The sequence below is a fragment of the Myxocyprinus asiaticus genome, chromosome 26 (genome assembly GCF_019703515.2).
Source record: "Myxocyprinus asiaticus isolate MX2 ecotype Aquarium Trade chromosome 26, UBuf_Myxa_2, whole genome shotgun sequence".
NCBI lineage: Eukaryota > Metazoa > Chordata > Actinopteri > Cypriniformes > Catostomidae > Myxocyprinus > Myxocyprinus asiaticus.
This window is the reverse complement of record NC_059369.1, coordinates 21,154,148-21,176,172: the sequence shown is the minus strand read 5'-3', so window position 1 is coordinate 21,176,172 and position 22,025 is coordinate 21,154,148. Positions and strand designations below refer to the sequence as shown.

Here is a 22,025-nt window from a genome sequence, read left to right as displayed (position 1 = left end):
TATTTATTACTAACATTATAATATTATAAAAATAAAGAATTAAATAAAAAATAAACGCTGAAAATCGAAAGCGAAATTCTTTTGAATTCATCGTTCTTTGAAAACTACATTTCCCATGAGCCAATTCGCTTCAAGCATAGGATCTATGTGCTCTTAGCAGATGTTGCACACGGAATTCTTTTAAAGGGACACAAGACCGGACTAGGTAAATATCTGATCGAATTTCTATCTTGAGAGAATTATTTATTCTTCGTCTCGGGTAATTATTAGTCTTGATTTGCAAAACAATAACTAGGGATGTATAATGTGTATTAATGCAGTCGTATAAACAGATCACCCAGAGAGTGCGATCTCAGCCATGCACGCTCGAGCTTCAGATCAATATCAGGCCCTGCAGCTGTTCTGCTTGTAAATACTAAAGTTGTGTATGTGTTGTATTGTATGTGCTGCGTATTGAAGTGTTCCTTTCTAAATGTAGTCATTAGCCTTTCTCAGCAAGGTTGCATTGTATGTGTGTTGTGTCTGTGTTGTTTTGAGGAATATTCCAGGTTCAATACAAGTAAAGCTCAATTGACAGCATTTGTGGCATAATGTTGATTACCACAAAAATTTATAATAATACTAATAATAATTTCGACTCGTCCCTGCTTTTCAGTGTTTTTGGAGGGTTTAAAGGCAGATATGTGACGCTTATAATTTAATATTATTGTTTAATATAATTGTTATTATTATTATTTGAGCTGCAAAGTTGTTTAAATGTAATTTGTAACTTGTAATTTTACGGTCGTTTTAGAGTTTACTGCGTATACTTTTGAAACGGTGTGGATTTTAAAGCTAGGGTGTGCAATCTTTTCCAGAAAATGTTTTTGATATACTGGTTGAAAGTCTCTTCACATCCTGATAGCAATCAATAATCTAAGTGGTCTAAATGTAAATATATATACAGTATATATATCTTCTGTGGAAGGGACAGGACTAAAAAATTATCGACCAATCATTGCATTCGGTCCGAATGTAATAATAGGATGTCCTTCCTGTCTGTCAATCTATATTTGCATACCGCCGCGCAACTTGTTCGCGCAGACAATCACACGTCATCAGCGCGGGTTCCTTAACGCTGTGCAGAGCGAGAGCGCGAGAATGGAAGGCGAACCACAGCTAATTTTCAGGGGGAAAAAAAAAAACATGTTTTATAGTATTTAAAAATGAAGTGAAGCATTATACGGAGTCATTATTGCCCTCGAAGAAACAAAAAGCTATTCGAATTTTACAAGCATGTACACTCTTTAAAGTATTCTTATAATATTGTTTATACCTCCCCCTAGCATTTGAAATGTTGTATTATATTTGTATTATTTGTTTTGATATTTTCTTCAATAAAAAATAAAAAAAAAGCGCGAACCGCAGCTACCTTATGTTCCTCCTGAACCACCAGTAAAAGGAAACCGTTGCGATCGATTCCACCAACACTTCTCTTCTCTTGGCGCTTGGACTCTGCTCTGTGTGTGTGTTCATGTGTGATAGAGAAGGCGTGGCTTTGGATACCCCTCTGAAGCAAGGGCGGGCTCTATGCGTTCAATGCTAGCTTGCTAACTGCTAGCCTCTCTGGATTACATACCCTAGCTTTAACGTTTATGATCGGACCCATTTACTTCTATTGAAAGTGCCTCGAAGTGTAACCCAAATGTTTGCTTTTTTTAAAGAAAATGAGCTACAGGGGCCTGGGTAGTTCTGCGAGTATTGACACTGACTGCCACCCCTGGAGTCGCGAGTTCGAATCCAGGGTGTGCTGAGTGACTCCAGTCAGGTCTCCTAAGCAACCAAATTGGCCTGGTTGCAAGGAAGGGTAGAGTCACATGGGGTAACCTCCTCGTGGTCGCAATTAGTGGTTCTCGCGCTCAATGTGATAAGTTGTGCATGCATCGCGGAGAATAGCATGAGCCTCCACATGCCGTGAGTCTCCGCGGTGTCATTCACAATGAGCCACGTGATAAGATGCGCGGATTGACGGTCTCAGAAGCGGAGGCAACTGAGACTTGTCCTTCGCCATCCGGATTGAGGTGAGTAACCGCGCCACCACGAGGACCTAGTAAGTAGTGGGACTTGGGCATTCCAAATTAGGGAGAAAAGGGGATAAAAATGTAAATGTAATATTTCAAAAATGCTTAACTTGTATTGAATCTGGAAAATTCTTTTAATAGAATTTTGCGAAATTATGCTACTACTCGATATGTGGATGGGTTATATATTTATCTTCCATATTTCAAACTGGCAGTGAAAGTGTTGATAAACTATGCTTTGAGCTAGATTATTTATATTATTATTAAATATATAAGTTACTATAGCAGGATATTTTAACCTTTAAATAGGAGTTGAGGTACTATTTTGGCGAAACACTTTTGATTGAATTGTTTGTTTGCTTTTCAAAAGGTTTGAAGCTGTTATAGTAGTAAATGAGGGAAAGAGGTCCGTCTGTATTTTTTATTCGGGAGTTATCGTGTGCAATGTTCACATCTACCACAAGGGGGCAGTATTTACCTTTCTTTGTAGAAGCTGTCAGTGGCTCTGATTTTTTTTGCTGTTTTTTTTATTTATTTATTATTTTTTATTTATTTATTTATTTTATATTGCTCAGACAAAAATTGCATATGTTAATCACTGTTGGTCCCATCAAATACCCAAGGACCTGGGGTACAGAATGACTTGCTCCATCAATTTGCAAGCACTTTGACCAGAAACACATTTTGGGTTTTATGCTTGAAAGTAAAAAAACTCCAAACAGTGGCAGAGATAATCATGTAAATGTTGGTTGATGTGATCAGTTTCAGTTGTTTTCCTTATTATTTTAGTGCAAAATGCAATATGTTTTTCAGGATCAAAGTGACTCAAAATGATGAAGCAGGTCACACATTGTGTTGTTTCACATATAAAACTAGTAAGGTCTTTTTTGGTTTTTGATAAGTCTATGTAATTGTGCATAAAAAATGTGCATGGATTGATGTAATGATTTTTGGATTATCTCACATTTTTATTCTCTTCTATCTCTGAACAGAATGTACTGCAGATGACTTCATGAACTGCTTGCCGTGTTTATCCTGATCAAATTGACACCATTTAGGTAAGATAGATAATATAAGTAATGCCACTTCAGTGTAGCAGCATCATGATTGATAACATACAATACATGTCTGGTTGTGCTGTATAGAGCACTGATGAGTGTGCTTGTAGGTTCTGCCATGGCAGATGGTGTGGACCTCACCCGAAAGTTTGTGTCAGAGTCTGAACTAGAAGACAAAAGAAAGAAAAGACAGGAAGAATGGGAGAAGATCCGCAAGCCTGATGATCCAGAGGGTAAGACACTTCTCCCTGTCCTACACCGGTCAGACAATTTAAAGGGATAATTCACCCAAAAATGAAAATTCGGTCATTTATTCACCCTCTCAAATCTGTGAGACTTTCTTTGCTCATGGAACACAAAGAATGTAAGTCTCAGTCACCATTTATTTTTATTGCATTTTTATTTTATTTTTTCTCAGACGATGAAAGTGAATGGTGACTGATGACAAAATTTTAATTTTTCAGGTGAACTCTTCCTGATAGACATTAGTTATTTTCTGTTGCATCTGCCAGTTGTTCTGATTATGTGCATTCTGGTTCTACCACAGAGGTCCCAGAAGAAGAGTACGACCCCCGATCTCTATTCGAGAGGCTACAAGAGCAGAAAGACAAGAAACAGGAGGAATATGAGGAGCAGTTTAAATTCAGTAAGCGTTCATGCTGCTCCCCTCCCATATTCAGCCCTTTATTTTGATCAAACCCTGATATCTCCGATGATGACACATATCACACGTCTCAGGGGGCTTGCCTCTCCCGTCTGTACGTAACCTCATTTTTGGGTTTATCTGTCTCTGCATGCGCATGAGCGTGTGCCTGCATGCGTATACAAGCACTGGTGTGTGTTTGGGCATATTGGTGGGTGTCTATGAGTGTGAACAGATGGGAGTGGAGGAGATCAAGAGCAGGTCTGTTCTTGCGTGTGCTAATGGGAGACTGGCATGATCTTAGCATCTCTGCTTCGTCTCCGTATCCCTGGTGACAAACCCACTCTCAGTCTCCCTGACGACCATTGCTGCTCCTATTGCTGTTGATTCCAAGGGCTGAATCTCTTGATCTAGAAGCTATAGAAGTAAAATAGTAGTTGGGAATCTAGAATGGGTGCTTATTCAGAACCGGGTTCCATTTCAAATATATATATATATTAAAACTGAAGTTTTATGAAGCTTTGTTGCTTTAACGGTTTTTAAATGTCTTGATTTCCTGTTTTGAGGTACATTTACTTCAAAAATAATCATTAATGGAATCCTTAAAGGCATACTTCTGCCCAAAATTAAAACATGGTTCTTTTCTCACCCACTTGTCTTTCTAAACTTATATAACTTTCTTCTTTGTAACACAAAAGGTAAATGTTTGAAGAATATCTTGGCAACTCCATTACATATATTGAAAGCGAATGAGGACTAGGACTGTCAAGCTCCAAAATGAGATTAAAGCAGCACCATAATTGTATTATAAAAATTTAAGACCAAAGTCCAAAATTTAAGTTGTTATTCACTGACAATCTTGACATCTGACATGAAGGTAAGTAAAGTATGACTTTTGTATCATATTCATGACTGAATTTACATTTTTGAGTGGTCTTTTTCCAATAAGGAACCAGAATAGCTAAATTCCTTATGTATCCCATGCCTAAACCTCAATGAGCGCTACCATGTAACAAGTGTTACTGCTAAATGCACATTTGATTTCAGCAGAACCAATTGTGTTGTTGTTCCTCCACAGAGAACATGGTTAAAGGTCTGGATGAAGACGAGACCAGCTTTCTTGACGAGGTGTCACAGCAGCAGTGTCTAACAGAGAAACGCAGGCAGGATGAGGAAGCTCAGGAGATAAAAGAATACAGGATATCCTTTTGCACCTCAACGTGCACACAATATTACTTTCATGCAACTTTTGAAGAATTGACAGTGAGTTTTGCTCTCCACCTGTGTCTGTCTTCACTTTCACCTTAGTTAAGCCAGCGATGGAAGCCTCAGCTGTCAATTGCGGTGATAGCTAGTGAAAAGCAGAGTTCTTGTACCTTGTTAGTGTACATGCTCTCAAAAAAGACTGCACCAAGAGAAACCTGACGCACTGTCAATCCAGCTCTGCTGCAGTGGAAAAGTCTTGCAGGCTTGGCAAATGGGTGTAAAATGAAACGGGAAAACTGGCTACATTTTGAGTCAGTCTCCTTGCATTCAGTTTCAGCAATTTACTTTTTGCCACCGGAAACATTTAACAATCACATAATTTGGTTATATTACTGTAAGAAGCAGAGAACTTGTTTATTACCATTTTAGTGTTTAAACATTTCTTCTAGACTTAATTTTGGGGAAATTTTAGGATGTCTTAAAGGAATAGTTCACCCAAAGATGTGTATGACTTTTTGTCTTCTGCGGAACACAAACAAATATTTTTAGAAGAATATTTCAGCTCTGTAGGTCCATACGATGCAAGTGAATGGTGGCCAGAACTTTGAAGCTCCAAAGAGCACTTATATGCAGCATAAAAGTAATCCATATGACTCCATTGTTTAAATCATGTCTTCAGAAGTGATATGATGATAGGTGTGGGTGAGAAACAGATTAATATTTAAGTCCTTTTTTACTATAAATCTCCACCTTTGACCAGTAGGTGGCATTATGCACAAAGAATGCAGATAGCCAAAAAACAAAAGAAGAAAGTTGTTAGTAAAATACGATTCGGATGCTTTATTCTGCCTTCCTCGCAATCACTCTTCGATCAGGAGATGAATTCACAGAAGTACATTCTTATCAGGTACATTTTGTGCTCAAGACAGTTCCGAAAACATACAAAGCAGATAAGCAAGCATCATGGCTATTCAAAAATCACATCCTGTTTACCTTACATTCTGTCTTTTACTCACTACCATCATATTCCTCCCAATGTGTCCCTTAACCATTTCTATCAGCATCTTCAAGATTTATGAGAGCGTAATTAGCATTCAAACATTATCAATGGTCCTATCGACCAATGCTTTAGCACATGGAATCACACAACAAATCAGTAATGCTATAACAAGTAAAATTACTCCTATAGGTATTAAAGCATTCAAAAAAAATGTTTTTTCAACCATTTAACCATGTCAATAAGTCATTGACATCATCTACAGTTTCTCTCGCTGTCAAGTCCGCTGCTATCTTCTATGGCATGTCCATCTTCTTCATTTTCTGGAATGAAAGTACAGTAACTCATTCCCACGATAACACATACTCCTCCACAGGCAGCTGTTAACTGGTCAAGGACCAGTCTATTTTGTAGCGCTGTTAATCTTAGGCCTTTTAGTTCTTGGCATACTGCGTCAATCGTTGTTTTTGTCAAATTTATGAATGATATCAGTTCATATCTAGTCATTTCAACTTCTTGCTGTATTACTGCAACACCCACTTGTGGGAACAGTGCTCCAAAGAATTTCTCTGTTCCTGTCCATAATCTGTGTTCCCTCGGTGTGTCATTGGGTCTGTTTAGACTATTTCTCCTTCTTCTGTTTGTTGTTTTCTCAATAGCTCAGACCACCATGGTGTGGTCACTTAATTCTAACATGGCACATCTACCTGTCCACAATTCCGGCAGAGCAGTGTACCTTTACCGCAGATGTAGATGCACTATGCAGCATATGCATACATACAGAAAACTACATATCTTTTCCGTGTTTTTGGCCATAAAGTTAGCTAGTTTCCACCACAAATTGGTAGCATAGGTATGTGGTGCATCTCCATCATCTATCCATGTCTCATTACCGCTAGATATACGAGCTTCGACTACTGTCATAAGACAGAGTGACATTATATAGAACTTAATTCTTCTTGCCTTCTAATTCTCAAGTTCCCGGTTAGGCACAGGCTCCTCCAGTGCTTTCACCATTCGCTTTCGAAATAGTCAGGCTCTCCCCAGTGGCAGGCTTCACGCAGCTTGCATGTATCCACTGTGGTTGCAGATCTGTCAGTACCCCCATCCTGATTACCGCCAAAACCGTTGTTGGACCCAGATACTTGTGCTCACCGAGCTTCGTTGGTTTCAGACACTTCACTAGGACCTGCTGGTTTGGAACAAATGGGTGAGTGGGCTTTTCTGTGGGCATAGGGAGAGAAAGAGAAACATCACCATTTATGACTATTGAATGTTTTGACAAGGGAATCCACGTAATCAGCTACTACCACCTCCAAATCACCTGTGGACTCAAAGGGTCGGGAAAGGCCTACCCATTAGTATTTCAAATGGAGACACTCTTGTTGTTGCAGATGGAGTCATTCTTATATCTGTTAAGACTGCTGGTAGTATATCTACCCATTTTCAGCCTGTTTCCAGGCATGCCTTAGTCAACCTATCTTTTATTGTTCTGTTATTTTGTGCACACACCAAGCACGCATCTACAATTAAAGAGAATGTTTTTTTCACATTTGCAATACAATTCATTGATCGTCTGTATCAACTTTTCTTTTGAAATATGTGAATTTTGATGTCTAGATCATTAGTCAAAGTGGAATGCATCACTGGTACGATGCCCACTTTGGTATCCCATTCACCTATGTATGGGCTATGAATTACTTCTTTTGCTGCCCACATTGCTACTTCATCTGCAAGCCTGTTGCTCTTTGCTTCTTCTGAGTCACCAGTGGCATGGCCTGCCACTTTGATTACTGCTAATTTGGAAGGCAGCTGTTCTGTTTTAATCAAATCAGCTACCACATTGTGATGTGATACTGGTTTTGCATCCGAAGTTTTATCATTTCTTTATTCCCATAATTGTGCAAAATCGTGCACTATCCCATATGCATACTTTGAATCTGTATATAGATTTATGCATTGGCCTTTTGCCAATTGACAGGCTCTTGTTAACGCTACTAGTTCAGCAGCTTGTGCTGATTTTTATGGTAACGAGTATGCTTCAATAATTTGATTGCGTAGCTCTGTAATTGCGTAACCACACCAGTACACATTGTCATTTGGTTTATAGCATGAGCCATCTACATACCAATGTCTCCCCTCTTGCAGAGCTGATGCAGAAACATATACAAATACTTGTTGCTTCAAAATTTTGCCACCAATTCACTTACATTGTATGGACCTACAGAGCAGAGATATTCTTCTAAAAATCTTCATTTGTTTTCAGCAGATTAAAGAAAGTCATACACATCTGCAGTGGCATGAGGGTGAGAAAATGATGGGAGAATTTTCATTTTTTTATCAAGACCGTTTGGTTAAAGTGTTACCATCAAATGTGTAAAATGCCCCTTTCTATTCACTAATATGCCTTGCATTTGGATGTGCAACATTGAATACTAACAGATTGTACCATGTTATCCCAATTTTGTTGCATTAAACAATACTAAGTCATGTTAACGCCATGCTTTTAACCATACAATTGCTTTTCACATTGAAGCAAGTGACTCGATCAGCAGTGCCCTTTCTCATCTGCCAATCAGGTATGCCTGTAGATAGAAGGTTGGAGGATGTGTTGTCGTGGCAACTGAAACCTTTCCCAGGGCTTGATAACTGCGTCTAAAAGCACCGCTGAGAGCCATGATCTGCAGCATAATACAGTAATGTGCCCTAATTCTGCTAAATGTGCCTCTTGTGGAAGCACCAAAATTGTCTTACCTGTAAAGTGTGTCACCTTTTTTAGGTCATTTGGTAGTGCTAAGCCCAAAAGGAAGTAGGTTTGATTTCTGTTGTAACAATGGGTTTACGAGCAGTTGCCCTCTTTATGTTGCTTACTTATCTGTCAGTGGATATTTAAAGGTTGGTTTATTCTGCTATTGTGGTAACCATCTGTTCCAGCTTAGTTGCCCTCGCTAAAGTTCTTGTGATATGAAAAAGAAAAACTGTGTTTTTCAAATGGCTTACCACAACTGTAGTGGTCAAACTGTGATCAACTTTTCCAGTGTCTGAAAGTAGGTTAGGTTACTATGAATTTTTCACATGGTTTGGTTGTACCAAAGTGTGTCTATGGTTGTTTCCTTAACTGTTGATCTCTACAGTGCTCTACAGAAGCTGGCTAGCAGCGAGAGCCAAAAGGAGGAGTCAGAGAAAAAAGCAGGACCTAAACCATCAGAACACAAGACCAGTCACCTTTCTCAGGCCCACCTGTTGGCTGGGGCAGTCAAACGGCGCAGGTATGAAATGAGAGCAGTTAGTTACTCAAAACAATTAGTTTTTTAGCAGAACTTACCCTGACATGTATAAAATAATTGTTTAATGTTGATATTGGAATTAAATAGAAAAAGTCTTGCTCTCCTCCAGTGGTACATACCATACTTCTCAAAGCTGAAGTGTGCAATTTCTGCAGCACTAAATGGAATTGCAAAAATAGTGATTGTTTTCACGCCATTGGTTGAGCCAATTGTTCCTGTAATGGGCTGGTAAACTAACAGAACAATGTTTTTATAGCACCAGTGTTTACACTTTTTAGGGAAATCAACCTACAGATGACTTTTAGTTGATTCAGGAAAGGTAAAAGTATTTAAAATAAAAATGGGGCATTCACATACAGTGATTAATTTGCTGGAGGTCACACACTCTATCCCCATGTTGATTGACTATTATTCTAAATATTGGAAGGGTCACATTGCCCTCAAACTTTATGGTGGTTATTATGGCCCTGTGTAGAGTAATACCTGTACAAAATGTTGCAGTTTCTATTTGTTGGCTTAGTTATTTGTGGTGTACTTTTTGTCTTCATACAGCTCATCTCTGTCTTCAGAAGGAAGTAAAAAGCAGAAAGTAGAAGAGACAGTTGCCGGCAATGGCAGTCAGACAGGTGAGCAAGGTGCAAGAGTAGTCTAACAGTATACTGTATGCTAGACACACATTATGTAATCTGTAATTACACGTCATAGTGCTCTAACTGCTTTCAAAATGTACCAGGTAAGACATCAGTTAATAAAGAATTGCACGATTTCATGTCTTTACAGAGAACTTTATGGGACATTCCATGTTAAAAGTTAAGCTTTATTCACAATGTCTGTGAAATTATGCTGATTACCACAAATAATCATTTCTACTAGTGTCCCATAGACTCATGTCCCATAGACTTCTATTGTATGTGCAATACTATCAACAGACCAAATTGTTTCTGTTGTAATCGACAGCATGCCACATATGTTTTTGTTATTAGAACTTGTATTTTACCCAGAATATCTCTTAAATAAAATAAAATACATAAACCTAATTTACAGGCCAGGGCTCTCACGGTCTTGAAAAACCTGGAAGAATCAGGTAATTTGAAATTTGCGAATTCCAGCCCTGGAAAAGTACTAACATAGTTATGGGAATTTCTCTTGTGAATATAATTTTACCATAATTAGTTATGCTCAGCTTTTGGTTGTTTTGAATGCAATCTCTATAAAATGATTAGATATACTGATGAGCCGAAACATTATGACCACTCACATGTGAAGCGAATAACATTGATCATCTCCTAACAAGGGCAATGTCAAGGTCTGGATAGATTAGTTGGTAAGCAACGTGTTGGATGCAGGAGAAATGGGCAGGAGTACAGACCTGAGCAACTTTGACAAGGGCCAAATTGTTATGGCCAGACGACTGGTTCAGAGCATCTCTGAAACGGTGAGGCATGTGGGGTGCTCCCGGTCAGCAGTGGTGAGTACCTACCGACAGTTGTCCAAGGAGGGACAAACCGGCGACAGGGTGTTGGGCGCCCAGGGCTCATCAATGTGCAAGGGCAACGAAGGCTGTCCCGTCTGGTCCAAACCGACAGAAGGTCTACTGTAGCACAAGTAACAGAAAATTTTAATGATGGTTACGGGAGGAATGATACACAACACACAGTGCATCGCACCCTTCTGCGTGTGGGGCTGCGTAGACGCAGACCGGTTAGAGTGCCCATGATGACCTCTGTCCACCATCGAATGTGCCTACAATGGGCACGCAAGCGTCGGAACTGGACCTTGGAGCAGTGGAAGTGTCTGAGTCCTGTTTTCTTTTACATCACGTGGACGGCCGTGTATGTGTGCGCAGTTTACCTGGGGAAGTGATGGCACCAGGATGCACTGTGGGAAGACGACAAGCCGGTGGAGGGAATGTGATGCTGTGGGCAATGTTCTTCTGGGAAACCCTGGGTCCGTCCATTCATGTGGATGTCAATTTGACACATGCCACCTACCTAAACATCGTTGCAGACCAGGTATACCCCTTCGAAGCAGTGGAATTCCCTGATGGCAGTGTCCTCTTTCAGCAGGATAATGCACCGTCACACTGCACACATTGTTTGGGAATGATTTGAGGAACATGATGAAGAGTTCAAGGTGTTGCCCTGGCCTCCAAATTCTCCAGGTCTCAATCCGATTGAGCATCTGTGGGATGTGCTGGACCAAAAAGTCTGATCCACGGCGGCTCCACCTCACAACTTACAGAACTTGAAGGATCTGCTACTAATGTCTTGGTGCCAGATACCACAGGACACCTTCAGGGGTCTTGTAGAGTCCATGCCTCGGTGGGTCAGCGCTGTTTTGGCGGCACGCGGAGGACCAACAACATATTAGTCATAATGTTTTGGCTCATCAGTGTATGCTGTACTTATCCAGTCATCATCAATGATCAGTGTATTCTTTACTGTAAGGCTTTTAAGTAATGACTTGTGTTAGACAACTTAGTTGTTCGAGACTGCGCCTGCTCTATGTTTGTGTGTATGTGTGTATTGTGTCCTCAGAGCAGGAGGCGGGTGAGCCTAAATCCCTTGGCGTGGGTGTGACTCACTCGGGCGTTTTCCACCTGCCCTCCGCCACTGTATGCGTGGGCATTCTGCCAGGGCTTGGAGCTTACTCGGGCAGCAGCGATTCTGAGTCCAGCAGCGACAGTGAAGGTAGCGTGGACGAGATTGGCTTTCCCATAAAGCGCCACAGGCTCTTCAGATAGACACATTTACAGATCACACTGCTAACTCTCACACTCTCCCTGTACACCTGTGCTGTACTGCCCAAGGCTCGGGCTCCGACCCCTTGCCTACTCAGCAGTGTGGAGCACAAATCAGTACCTAAAATGATTTAGCTCCTTGAGTATCTCTTATTTCAGCTGAATACTGTGTGTTTAAAGTTTGGATAGGTCTGTTTAATTTTTTGCTTAATGTTTATTAAAGGCGATGTAATGTTAATTTGGATTTTGGTTGTTGTTGATGTGTTGTACTCTCAAAACATGACAATTCCCCCATCCTCCTCATATTACGTTTCATACAGTTTAAACCCCTGGCAGCTTAACCTGGTGAAACACCTACCCACCTGCCCCTGCGGCTTCTGCTGAGCTAGTGGCCAAGGGGACACTGACTGACTGACTGACATCCAAGGATCAAGAAGACTGCTAAATGAAACTTTAAGTCCAAATCTCTGACATCATCACAAGACAAATCAGACATATTTTGGGCAGTGCCTGTTTGAAGATGTTTAAATGTCTTGATTGAGTTTTAAGTTTCTTTGACTTCTTTTAAAAAAACAAAATGCTGCAATGCTAAATGCTGGAATTTTCATGAACTGTGCCCTATAAGGACATGAAATGTGTGTGTGACGTTCACTGGAATGAAGATGAGAATGAAAATAAAGATGTTTCTCGTGTAGTTATGCTTTTTTCCTAATCATTTTCTATTTCATATCACAGTCAATGTGAAATGGTATTCATAACCTGTTTAATTGCCTTCAACAATGTTTAAACCAGGGACTAAAAACAGCTCAAGGAACGAAAACCAAAAATGAGCAAAATATTTTGCAGAACGTAACTGAAAATGGGAACAAATTTATTTTCAATTGTTCCAGAGTGTAAACGTTATTTTTAAATGCTGATGAGCAGTTATGACCGGTTAATTTTGTTCCGATAATATTTTCATGACACCAAAGGCCAAAGAGTTTATCACAATACATTTTTGGAACTGCACTTCATGCTTTTCAAATGAAACGTGTGCTTTGATCCTCAAGGAAATCACACATTTCTTTGCCTAATCGCCCGTTGTGGATGTTTCATTCTGTGACTGAAGACCTTTTTCACAACTATGTATAATTACTACACATACGGTACATGCACGGCTAATCCAGATACAAAGAAAACATTAAAGGTAAAAGATAATTTTTCAGTTTCCAAGTCTTCAGAGAATTATTGTTAGATATGATGCATTAATACAGATTTGATGCTGCCAGGTTTTGACTGAGAAGGAGATCTGTAATTAAAATTAACTGTAAATTATGATTTCTATGCTTATGAATCCACCGCACAGGAAAAAATTTAATTGCTTATTTTAGCTGATTTTGGTGAGGCAATTGGCTTATTTTGGGCTTGTTTTTCCAGACCAGGTTCCTTGTTTCTCTTACGAGATCTGGCAACACTACAATTGTTTTTTCACCCACCCCTTAGTGCAGAGTACTGTCACTTTTAAAATGACATTATTAACCGTGCTTTTATTTTGTTCTTACCGGTTACGATTTGGAAAGGAGGCTGCGGAACTTCTGAACCGGAACAAAAAACTGTTTTTGCTCAGAACGAACCCAAAAGAAAAACATTTAGTTTTTAGTTCCTGGTGTAAACAGCTATTTGGTTTGAGGTTCAATATTTTCCCTGGTCATCCATCCTTGGTGACATCAGCCGAAAAGGAAAGCTGTTTTAGAGGCGGCGCAAATTGTTACATTTTGATAAAAGATTACAAAAACCTGTTTTAATTCGGAAAAAACATGCATTGAATTGTGCAAAATAAAAACTGAAATGTGTATTAATAAATTAAATAGGGTAAGTCTTGATTTTATATTGACTTTAAATCAAAATCATGACGCAAATTGTTAATCGATGTAAAACTTTCTAAAAGGACGGCCGGCAGCATTTAAAAGGTGTTTTGTGAATTCTCTTAAAACCTAGTTGCCACAATTACAGAACCAGTTTTCACAACTAAAGGTAATCAGATCCAAAGCATCAGTTCCCAAATCAATGCAAGTGTTTGTGTGGCAGTGATGTGTGCTCATAGTTCACAGGGTCATGACTTTTCTCAAATAAAATTTATTGACCTGAGTGGAACATAAACAACCACTGAAACTGTACAAAATCAACAACACCACCTTGTCCATGGCACCACACGATTATCACTAAATACAATTCACTATAGTAAAAGGTAATCTTTTTTTTCCTTTCACTTCTTTTAAAACACCGAAAACGGCAGTATAAAGTTACATTCAGCCAAATACCATTATTCACGTATTTTGTCATAGACATAAATGGCCATTGCATCTCGATTGATAAGTCGTCATATATAAACCAATAAATAAAAACATTTATTAAAAACACTTATTTACAGAATAAAACATGCACTTTGCCCATTTAATTGGTCAAGGGGGGGTTGTAAACAGTTAGCAGGTTTTGGCAACATGCAGTGTGAACTCCAGGCCTCGAGCTCTTATTCCGGCATCGTGTTGCTAGGCGACAGGTTCCTCTGTTTGAAATACTGTGTGACCTGTTGCGGCAGCTCTGCCAAAACGGATTTGGCTAAAGTTTCCTTCGGAGCCTGCGACAACAACAAACACACACAACGACTTTATTGAATACGCATATTCAAGTACACGCTGGCAGTAGGGACTTGTTAATCCACTTCCATTAAATTAAAATGAAGAAATTGCACATTTGGTTGTGTGGCTGAATGTTGGCACCGTGTCCCTCCATATTCTCTTTAAGCTAAATGATTTTCAATTTCCTCTTAATGGAACCCAAACGAGCAAGCACTGCCCGCTCCCTCCTGCTGTTGAGGAAATCACATGGCCCACAGACCGCCCACTCTCACTCCTACTGAAGGTTCTGTTTACATACGTGCTCCAAGATTGGATTCGGTGCAGAACAACAAGAAACTATCCAGAGGTCTGCAGCAACAGAAATATTGATTATGTGTCTAAGCTCGAGTCTATGGGTAAGTTTATCTCTAACTGTGCAGAAAATACTTTTTGACCTGGCTCTGTAATTACCATGTGCATCTGTATTTTAAAAGAATTACATCATGTACCCCTATGACTACACCCTTACATAACTGAACAGGGGTAATCATGGAGTGAATTTGAGAAATACTCACATTGCGAAAGTCCCTGAATGGGACGAATTGCACGATGTCTCGCACTGCCTCCTCTCCCGTGTAGGACCGCAGCACACTGCTGTCTCCATCCAGAAACTCCATGGCAGTAAAGTCAGCATTGCCCACCCCAATGATGATAATGGACATGGGCAGCTTGGCAGCTTGAACTACAGCGTGACGTGTCTCGTCCATGTCACTGATCACGCCATCAGTAATGATCAGTAGTGTGAAGTATTGCTGCAGAGAGAGAGAGAGACAATGCAGAGAGATTACAAGAGGAGTCTGTGTAAGGTCAAGAGGTGACGTGCATCACAATGTCATACAGTTTACTCAAATATCACATGCACATTTTGTGCACTTCCTTGAAACATCTTTTTTAAGTCATACACTTCAAAAGTAGAGGCTCAGCTAATATAAATGCAACCTGATTGTTTTTACATTTTTGGAAGAATATGTGAATGGTGTACGCCCATGCAAGAATGATAGCGAATTATTGGTGGTTGCCAAGACATAGCCATGCTGTTGCTAAGATGTTTGGAGTGGTTTTTAGTGCATTGCGACGTAGTTTTTAGTGTTGTTGCAAAATGGTTTCTTACTGGCCCAAGTCAAAAGACCCAGCCCCTCAAGATATTCTGGTCCCTAGATTTGACTCTGGTCCCTACTTCAATTTAAGTCTATGGGATTTTTGCCCATTGTATTGTATCATTGTTAAAATTTTCAGTTCTATTGTTTAGAAAATTAATAACATCAAGCCACAAGATTTGAGGTTTTGAAAATCACCATGACTTAAAGGGATAGTTCACCCAAAAATGAAAATTTTCTCATCATTTACTCACCCTCATTCCATCCCAGATGTGTCTGACTTTCTTTCTTCTGCAGAACACAAATTATGATTTTTAGAAGAATATTTCAGCTCTGTAGGTCCATACAATGCAAGTACATCATAAAAGTAATCCATATCTTCAGGAGTGATATGATAGGTGTGGGTGAGAAACAGATCTATATTTAAGTCCTTTTCTGCTAGAAATTCTTCTTCACTGCCCAGTGGGGGGTTATATGCATGAAGAATGTGAATCACCAAAAACACAAGGAGAAAGTGAAAGTTAAAGTGGAGATTGACTGAGCAGGGTGGGTTATTTATAGTAAAGAAAGGACTTAAATATTGATCTCACCCACACCTATCATATCGCTTCTGAAGAATTTGATTTAACCACTGGAGTCTTATGGATTACTTTTATGCTGACTTGTGTGATTTTTGGAGCTTAAAAATTTTGGCACCTATTCATTTGCATTGTATGGACCTACAGAACTGAGAAATTCTTCTAAAAATCTATGTTTGTGTTCTGCTGAAGAAAGTAAGTCATACACATCTGAGATGGCATGAGGGTAAGTAAATGATGAGAGAATTTTCATTTTTGGGTGAACTATCCCTTTAAGTTTTAGCAATAGTAATAGTGATGCTTGCCTTAGCCAGCAACAGTAATAAAGTATTGTTTGGGGCCTGGGTAGCTCAGCGAGTAAAGACGCTGACTACCACCCCTGGAGTTGCGAGTTCGAATCCAGGGCATGCTGAGTGACTCCAGCCAGGTCTGCTAAGCAACCAGATTGGCCCGATTGCTAGGAAGGGTAGAGTCACATGGGGTAACCTCCCTGTGGTCGCTATAATGTGGTTCGCTCTCGGTGGGGCGCGTGGTGAGCGTGAAGCCTCCGCACGTGCTATGTCTCCGTGGTAACATGCTCAACAAGCCACGTGATAAGATGCACGGATTGACAGTCTCAGACGTGGAGGCAACTGAGATTCGTCCTCCGCCACCCGGGTAGAGGCGAGTCACTACGCCACCACGAGGACTTAGAGCGCACTGGGAATTGGGCATTCCAAATTGGGGAGAAGAAGGGGAGGGAAAAAAAAGGTATTGTTAATCAAGCCCAATTATGATGTTTTACTTGAAATACAAAGACAGAGTGAAGGGGAAAGCATACTGATTTGCTGAAATTCATGTTAAAACAGCCACACCACCCTACCCCCACACCACACATGAAGACAGAAGGAGAGCTTGAGTAAATGTGTGGAGGGGATTTACGTTGTCACTTTCCCCTCCTCCTGCTCTTCGTGGCAGCTCTTTTCTGACAGCAACAGATAGCATGGAGCTGTGCCTTTCTTTCCAGCTATAATTTAGCTATTGCTCTAAAGACAAGATACAATGCTTCATCCTGGAGTTCAGCCTTGCTGCACACATGGAAAGAGAAAAACGAAAAGACAAATGGGCACACGAGAGCATTTGGGATTGGTCTTCTAGCTCCTTGTCCTAAAACAACCTTGAATTAAGCTGGTGATGTGACCTAAATAGGTATACCGCCTGAGAAATTGTCCTTTGTAAAATGTATTTTGGTGGTGGGATGAGATGGAAAGCAAGTGTTTACCATGATACACACTCTTGTGGACAACTAATCTTTGAGTCAAGTGCCTCCAAACGGCATTGCATAATATCCCACCCCACTAAATGGGTTTCCCTCGCTCCCTCTACAGTAAAAAACAAATTTTATTGCTTATGCAGTCCATGTCTTATTAAGTCTAATTAACTAAGTTTTAATAAGCTAACACAAGCTTCACTAGTACTAATGCTCAAACATAGGGTTAGGGATTTGAACATAGTACTACATCCCAAAACTGCACTTAACATGAACGTGCGAGGACATGCTTTAAGTGCTACTTAAGAGAGATGCTATCCATTAACCTGAAGTGCTGAAATGTGACCGTAAAGTGCTGCTCGTCATTGCAACTTCATTATAAGTGTGCGTAACTTTAAAAACTTTGTAATTTAGCTCGCTGGAAATATTTTAAAATATGTATTATACTGTGCATATATATTTATTATATTTATTTATTTTCCATGCATGGCAGCAAGTTATCTACTTTTTTCCTTCTCTCTCTGATTATAATTTTTACAGTTCTCTGCAACAATCATGCCACCACTTTGTTGTTACCAACTAGTCCACAAATAACTTTAATTGTTTATTTATTAATTTATCTGTTCATCCAATACTGACTAACCATTGTCTGCATTTATTATTGTTGTTATTATTATTAGCCTCGTCCGTTAAAAATAATAATAAAATAAAAACGTATGTGTATTGATATTAAATGAGCATAAATTAGAGATTGCCCTGCAAGTGTCTGCATAAGTCTGTGTCCTTATGATGTTCTTAGCGCTGTACGACTACTCCAGAGTACTCGTAAATCTACGAGCATTTTCAAGTATTAGTTAAAGGTGCACTCAGTAATTCTAATCCAATACACTTTTTGTCAAATTCTGCAAATATCTAAATGTCTGCTAGCTGTCTGTTCTGTGGGTGGGCTGAAAAAAAAAATCTAGTATTTGTACACAGCCCTGGCTCTGTAAATGGGACAAAAACAAAGTGGAACAGACCGGTCCACACAACACTACTCCAGCCAATCAGCAGAGGAGAAGAGCGATGGCAAATCTGGCTGATGCAAACTTTCTAAACTCCAAGGAGGACAAATGGCAGAGAAACAGACCAAGAGAAAAAGGTCAGACGAATATAAACTAAAAAAGGATTATGATAAGTCGAGGGTTAGGAGCCGTGTCAACATCGCCGAGGCTTTTCAGTGGTGGAGAGACCTCCGAGAGGTAAAAGGCTTGAAGACTGATGCAGAAGTTGCTCTTTTTCTTCTCGATAGGTGGGTAGCATAAATTTTGCTGTTTCACAGAACCCATATATGCTGTTGCTGTGATGTTAGATTTAGTAGCAGGAGAGTTGTGAGTGTCTGGAGCTGGTGTGCATAAAACCGTCTCGCATGCATGAATTTGGGGGGCGGAGCTTCCAAAGGAGCACTGAAGGGAGGGGTGTGTTTGTTTTGGCAGTTGAGTTCGAATATCAACAGTGTTTCTCAGGAATTGCTGAGTGCACCTTTAAGTTAAGATGCTTTTGGGAAATGGGCCGCAAAACTAAGATGAATTCTACGATCTACTTAGGCTTACGATGCTTTAGGAAAAGGAGGCCCTGAGCCATATCTAGGGACCAGAACATCGAGACTTGGGGACTTGAACCAATAAGCAGCTACCCACAACACCCAAGCAAAAAACAACCATATTACAACACCTTAGCATCATGATCATAACTTTTGCACAGGCAAGCGCCACTCACATTTTCTTCAGACAATGTAACAATCTTTTCTTTTATGTGAGAGGCCACTGAACTTTATTAGGAAGATGGCAAAATAAGCAAGGACACTCATGTGGAACTGAAATAGGGCCAACACCATACCCTTTTCCATTAGGTCCATTATGACCAAAATGAGCTGTACAGTCATGCAGAATGGAATCAGAGGAGGGACAAGGCTATGCCCCCTGCCCTTATCGCCATACTGTATCACTGAGACACTGTGGGCAGCACTTCCTGTAAACACTGTGTTAACCTTCTTACATATACACACTCAAAGCATAACAGTCACACATGCTGTCTTACCACGAACCATCAAAATATTTATGGACTTGGAGGCCTGGGTAGCTCAGCGAGTAAAGACACTGGCTACCACCCTTGGAGTCGTGAGTTCGAATCCTGGGTGTGCTGAGTGACTCCAGCCAGGTCTCCTAAGCAACCAAATTGGCCCGGTTGCTAGGGAGTGTAGAGTCACATGGGGTAACCTCCTTGTGGTTGCTATAATGTTGTTTTGGCTCTCGGTGGGGCGCGTGGTGAGTTGTGCGTGGATGCCTCGGAGAACAGCGTGAAGACCCCACATGTGCTATTTCTCCGCGGTAACACGCTCAGCAAGCCACGTGATAAGATGCACGGGTTGACGGTCTCAGACTGGAGGCAACTGAGATTCATCCTCCGCTACCTAGATTGATCCCCACGGATGGGCGCACCACGAGGACTAGAGTGCATTGGGAATTGGGCATTCCAAATTGGGGAGAAAAAGGGGAGAAAATAAAAAATATGTATGGACTCCTACAGATAAGCTACTATACTATATTACTATATGGCAACAGCAGAAGGAAGATTATGTCGATACAATCAAATATCGATATATTGCGATACTTCGATATATCGATACTTAGATCCATGTATCGTGATATACTGTGATATTTTCAGTGCAGTCAGAGATGCTTATATGAGGCACGAAAGAGACTGAAACTGATCCTGCAGGATTCAAGGTTTCTCTCACGGACATGTGGATTTCTCTCACACGTTTGGATCTAGGACCATGCAAAACTATTGATTTTCTGCTTAATCATTTGTATGATCTCAATGTCAATTCTTAAAATGCCAAGATCACTCTTTCTTTCTATCTGCAATGCCCTACAATCATATGTGCGTTAATACTTCCCATATGCTACAAAAAATGTCTGTGATTAGCCACTGGCTGGTAAATGTTTTAGATTTCACTCACCAGTGTTTGAGTGGTGCAGTGGCGAAGAAGTTAAACACCGAGATCTTTTCACTGCGTACTGAGAGTTAAAGATTTGACTCTTTCTGTATGACTAGATCCAAACAAACCATTTGTTGTTTAATAATGTCTCTTTTAATATGCTTTTTGTTCTCTACAGTCAGTTATTTATCAAAAACAACAAAAGAAACATTTAATTCTAATCATACATAGCATGAATGCTGTAAAGAAGCCATTCGATTAAACAAACACCACTGTCAAAGTCCCTGCCACAGGTCTTAAAGAGACAGCACCGTTTTAGCACTTGTTCTACATATGCAAGTAAATACTTGTAAATAGTACAAATTAGGCATGTAAACATGTAACAATATACTGTATATATACAATATAATATATACAATTTAAATTCCTCAGATTTATTGATGTAATACATGCTTTTTAAAAAAAGCTAAAATGTCACCATAATGATGAAAAACTACTGATAAAATAAAATTTGTAAAACGGATAAGTCCGTAATTTAACAAGTTAGAAGGTTCCCTGTATAATGAATAACAGCATTAGCTTAAAGATCATTTCTTTCATACTGTATGTAAGCAAAATGGACATTATAACTGAAATATACCCAAATTAATTGTAATTAAAAGCGAAAGTGAAATATAATCATGATATTGTAATGTATCGCGATATATATCGAATCGTGACGTGAATCTCGATACAGTACGTATCCTATCTTGAGTGGCTGGCGATACCCAGCCATAATTCATAAACTCAAAATGTATACTTTGTGAGTCATTTACTTACTACACTAGTAGTAAAAATGAGTAGTCCTGCAAGCTCTTATACAGATACAAGGAAACATGCAGACATGCAGTATTAATTCATTTGGATTCCTTAACCTTTAGAAAGACATTTGAGTCTTGGCTTAAACATATAATCTGCTAGCTGCTGGACTCCTTCTGGTACCAGTACAGGGTCACCAGCAGTGGACTACAGCAACCCCTTTTCTCCTGCTGTGACTGTGAAGTCTGGACTTTTGATGTGCTAACAGACAGGCTCATTAGCGTCTCATTACTCAGAGCAGAGACACATAAACAGAATATTTACAGACACACAGAATTGATTGGTTACCTCATCAAGTGTTCTACACAGCTCAAAATTTACACACCCATAATGGAACTCCTAGGAGAGTTTTCCATATGAAAATATTTACTTGGGAGTTTCCAATTCCTCTCCTAGCTTCATATGATCTGTATAAATGTGTAGAAACCATTTCCACTGACCTTTTGGCAATTCAGTTGTAGTGGGAATAATGACAATGGCTTGAAACATTTGAGGAGTTCACAAACCACGGCTAAAAAACCCATCTGCATTCACCAAGCCCCAAGACTACACAGCAATACTTTCCTCGTACTGAATTAAGGCTCTATTCTTCTCTCGCTCTCGCATTCTTCC

The 22,025-nt window shown here is 39.8% G+C and overlaps 2 protein-coding genes across 5 annotated transcripts in view; one reads left to right on the top strand and one right to left on the bottom strand.

Moving 5' to 3' along the window:
• Positions 1-105: 105 nt before the first annotated feature.
• Positions 106-12,685, top strand: LOC127417158 (PSME3-interacting protein-like). 3 transcript variants are annotated; one of them, XR_007893233.1, is made up of 10 exons: positions 106-205; positions 3,053-3,118; positions 3,229-3,351; positions 3,666-3,764; positions 4,840-4,962; positions 9,098-9,233; positions 9,804-9,877; positions 10,296-10,335; positions 11,789-11,941; positions 12,312-12,685. XR_007893233.1 is itself a non-coding variant. In XM_051656902.1 (9 exons), the coding sequence occupies exons 3-9, from the start codon at positions 3,237-3,239 to the stop codon at positions 12,314-12,316; spliced, it is 705 nt and encodes a 234-aa protein (XP_051512862.1). In that variant the 5' UTR covers positions 107-205; positions 3,053-3,118; positions 3,229-3,236; the 3' UTR covers positions 12,317-12,685. The 3 variants fall into 3 exon arrangements, 2 of the variants coding, with proteins under 2 accessions (XP_051512861.1, XP_051512862.1); XM_051656902.1 differs by lacking the exon at positions 10,296-10,335 and having other exon boundaries at positions 107-205; XM_051656901.1 differs by lacking the exon at positions 10,296-10,335 and having other exon boundaries at positions 11,789-12,685.
• Positions 12,686-14,090: 1,405 nt separating this feature from the next.
• The window catches only part of LOC127416987 (copine-2-like), a 40,224-nt gene continuing 32,289 nt past the window's right edge, over positions 14,091-22,025 (bottom strand). For both annotated transcript variants that reach the window (XM_051656654.1, XM_051656652.1), the window contains exons 15-16: positions 15,164-15,400; positions 14,091-14,608 (exon numbers count right to left, since the gene is read on the bottom strand). In XM_051656654.1, the coding sequence (XP_051512614.1) occupies positions 14,501-14,608; positions 15,164-15,400 (345 nt within the window). In that variant the 3' untranslated portion in view covers positions 14,091-14,500. The remainder of the gene's footprint in view (positions 14,609-15,163; positions 15,401-22,025) is intronic.

Excerpts from the sequence above, each read along its gene's own strand:
- LOC127417158 (XM_051656901.1), top strand. The coding sequence starts at position 3,237 with ATGGCAGATGGTGTGGACCTCACCCGAAAGTTTGTGTCAGAGTCTGAA. Across the intron at positions 3,352-3,665 it reads CAAGCCTGATGATCCAGAGG|AGGTCCCAGAAGAAGAGTAC; the intron begins GTAAGACACTTC and ends GTTCTACCACAG. Across the intron at positions 9,234-9,803 it reads GGGGCAGTCAAACGGCGCAG|CTCATCTCTGTCTTCAGAAG; the intron begins GTATGAAATGAG and ends GTCTTCATACAG.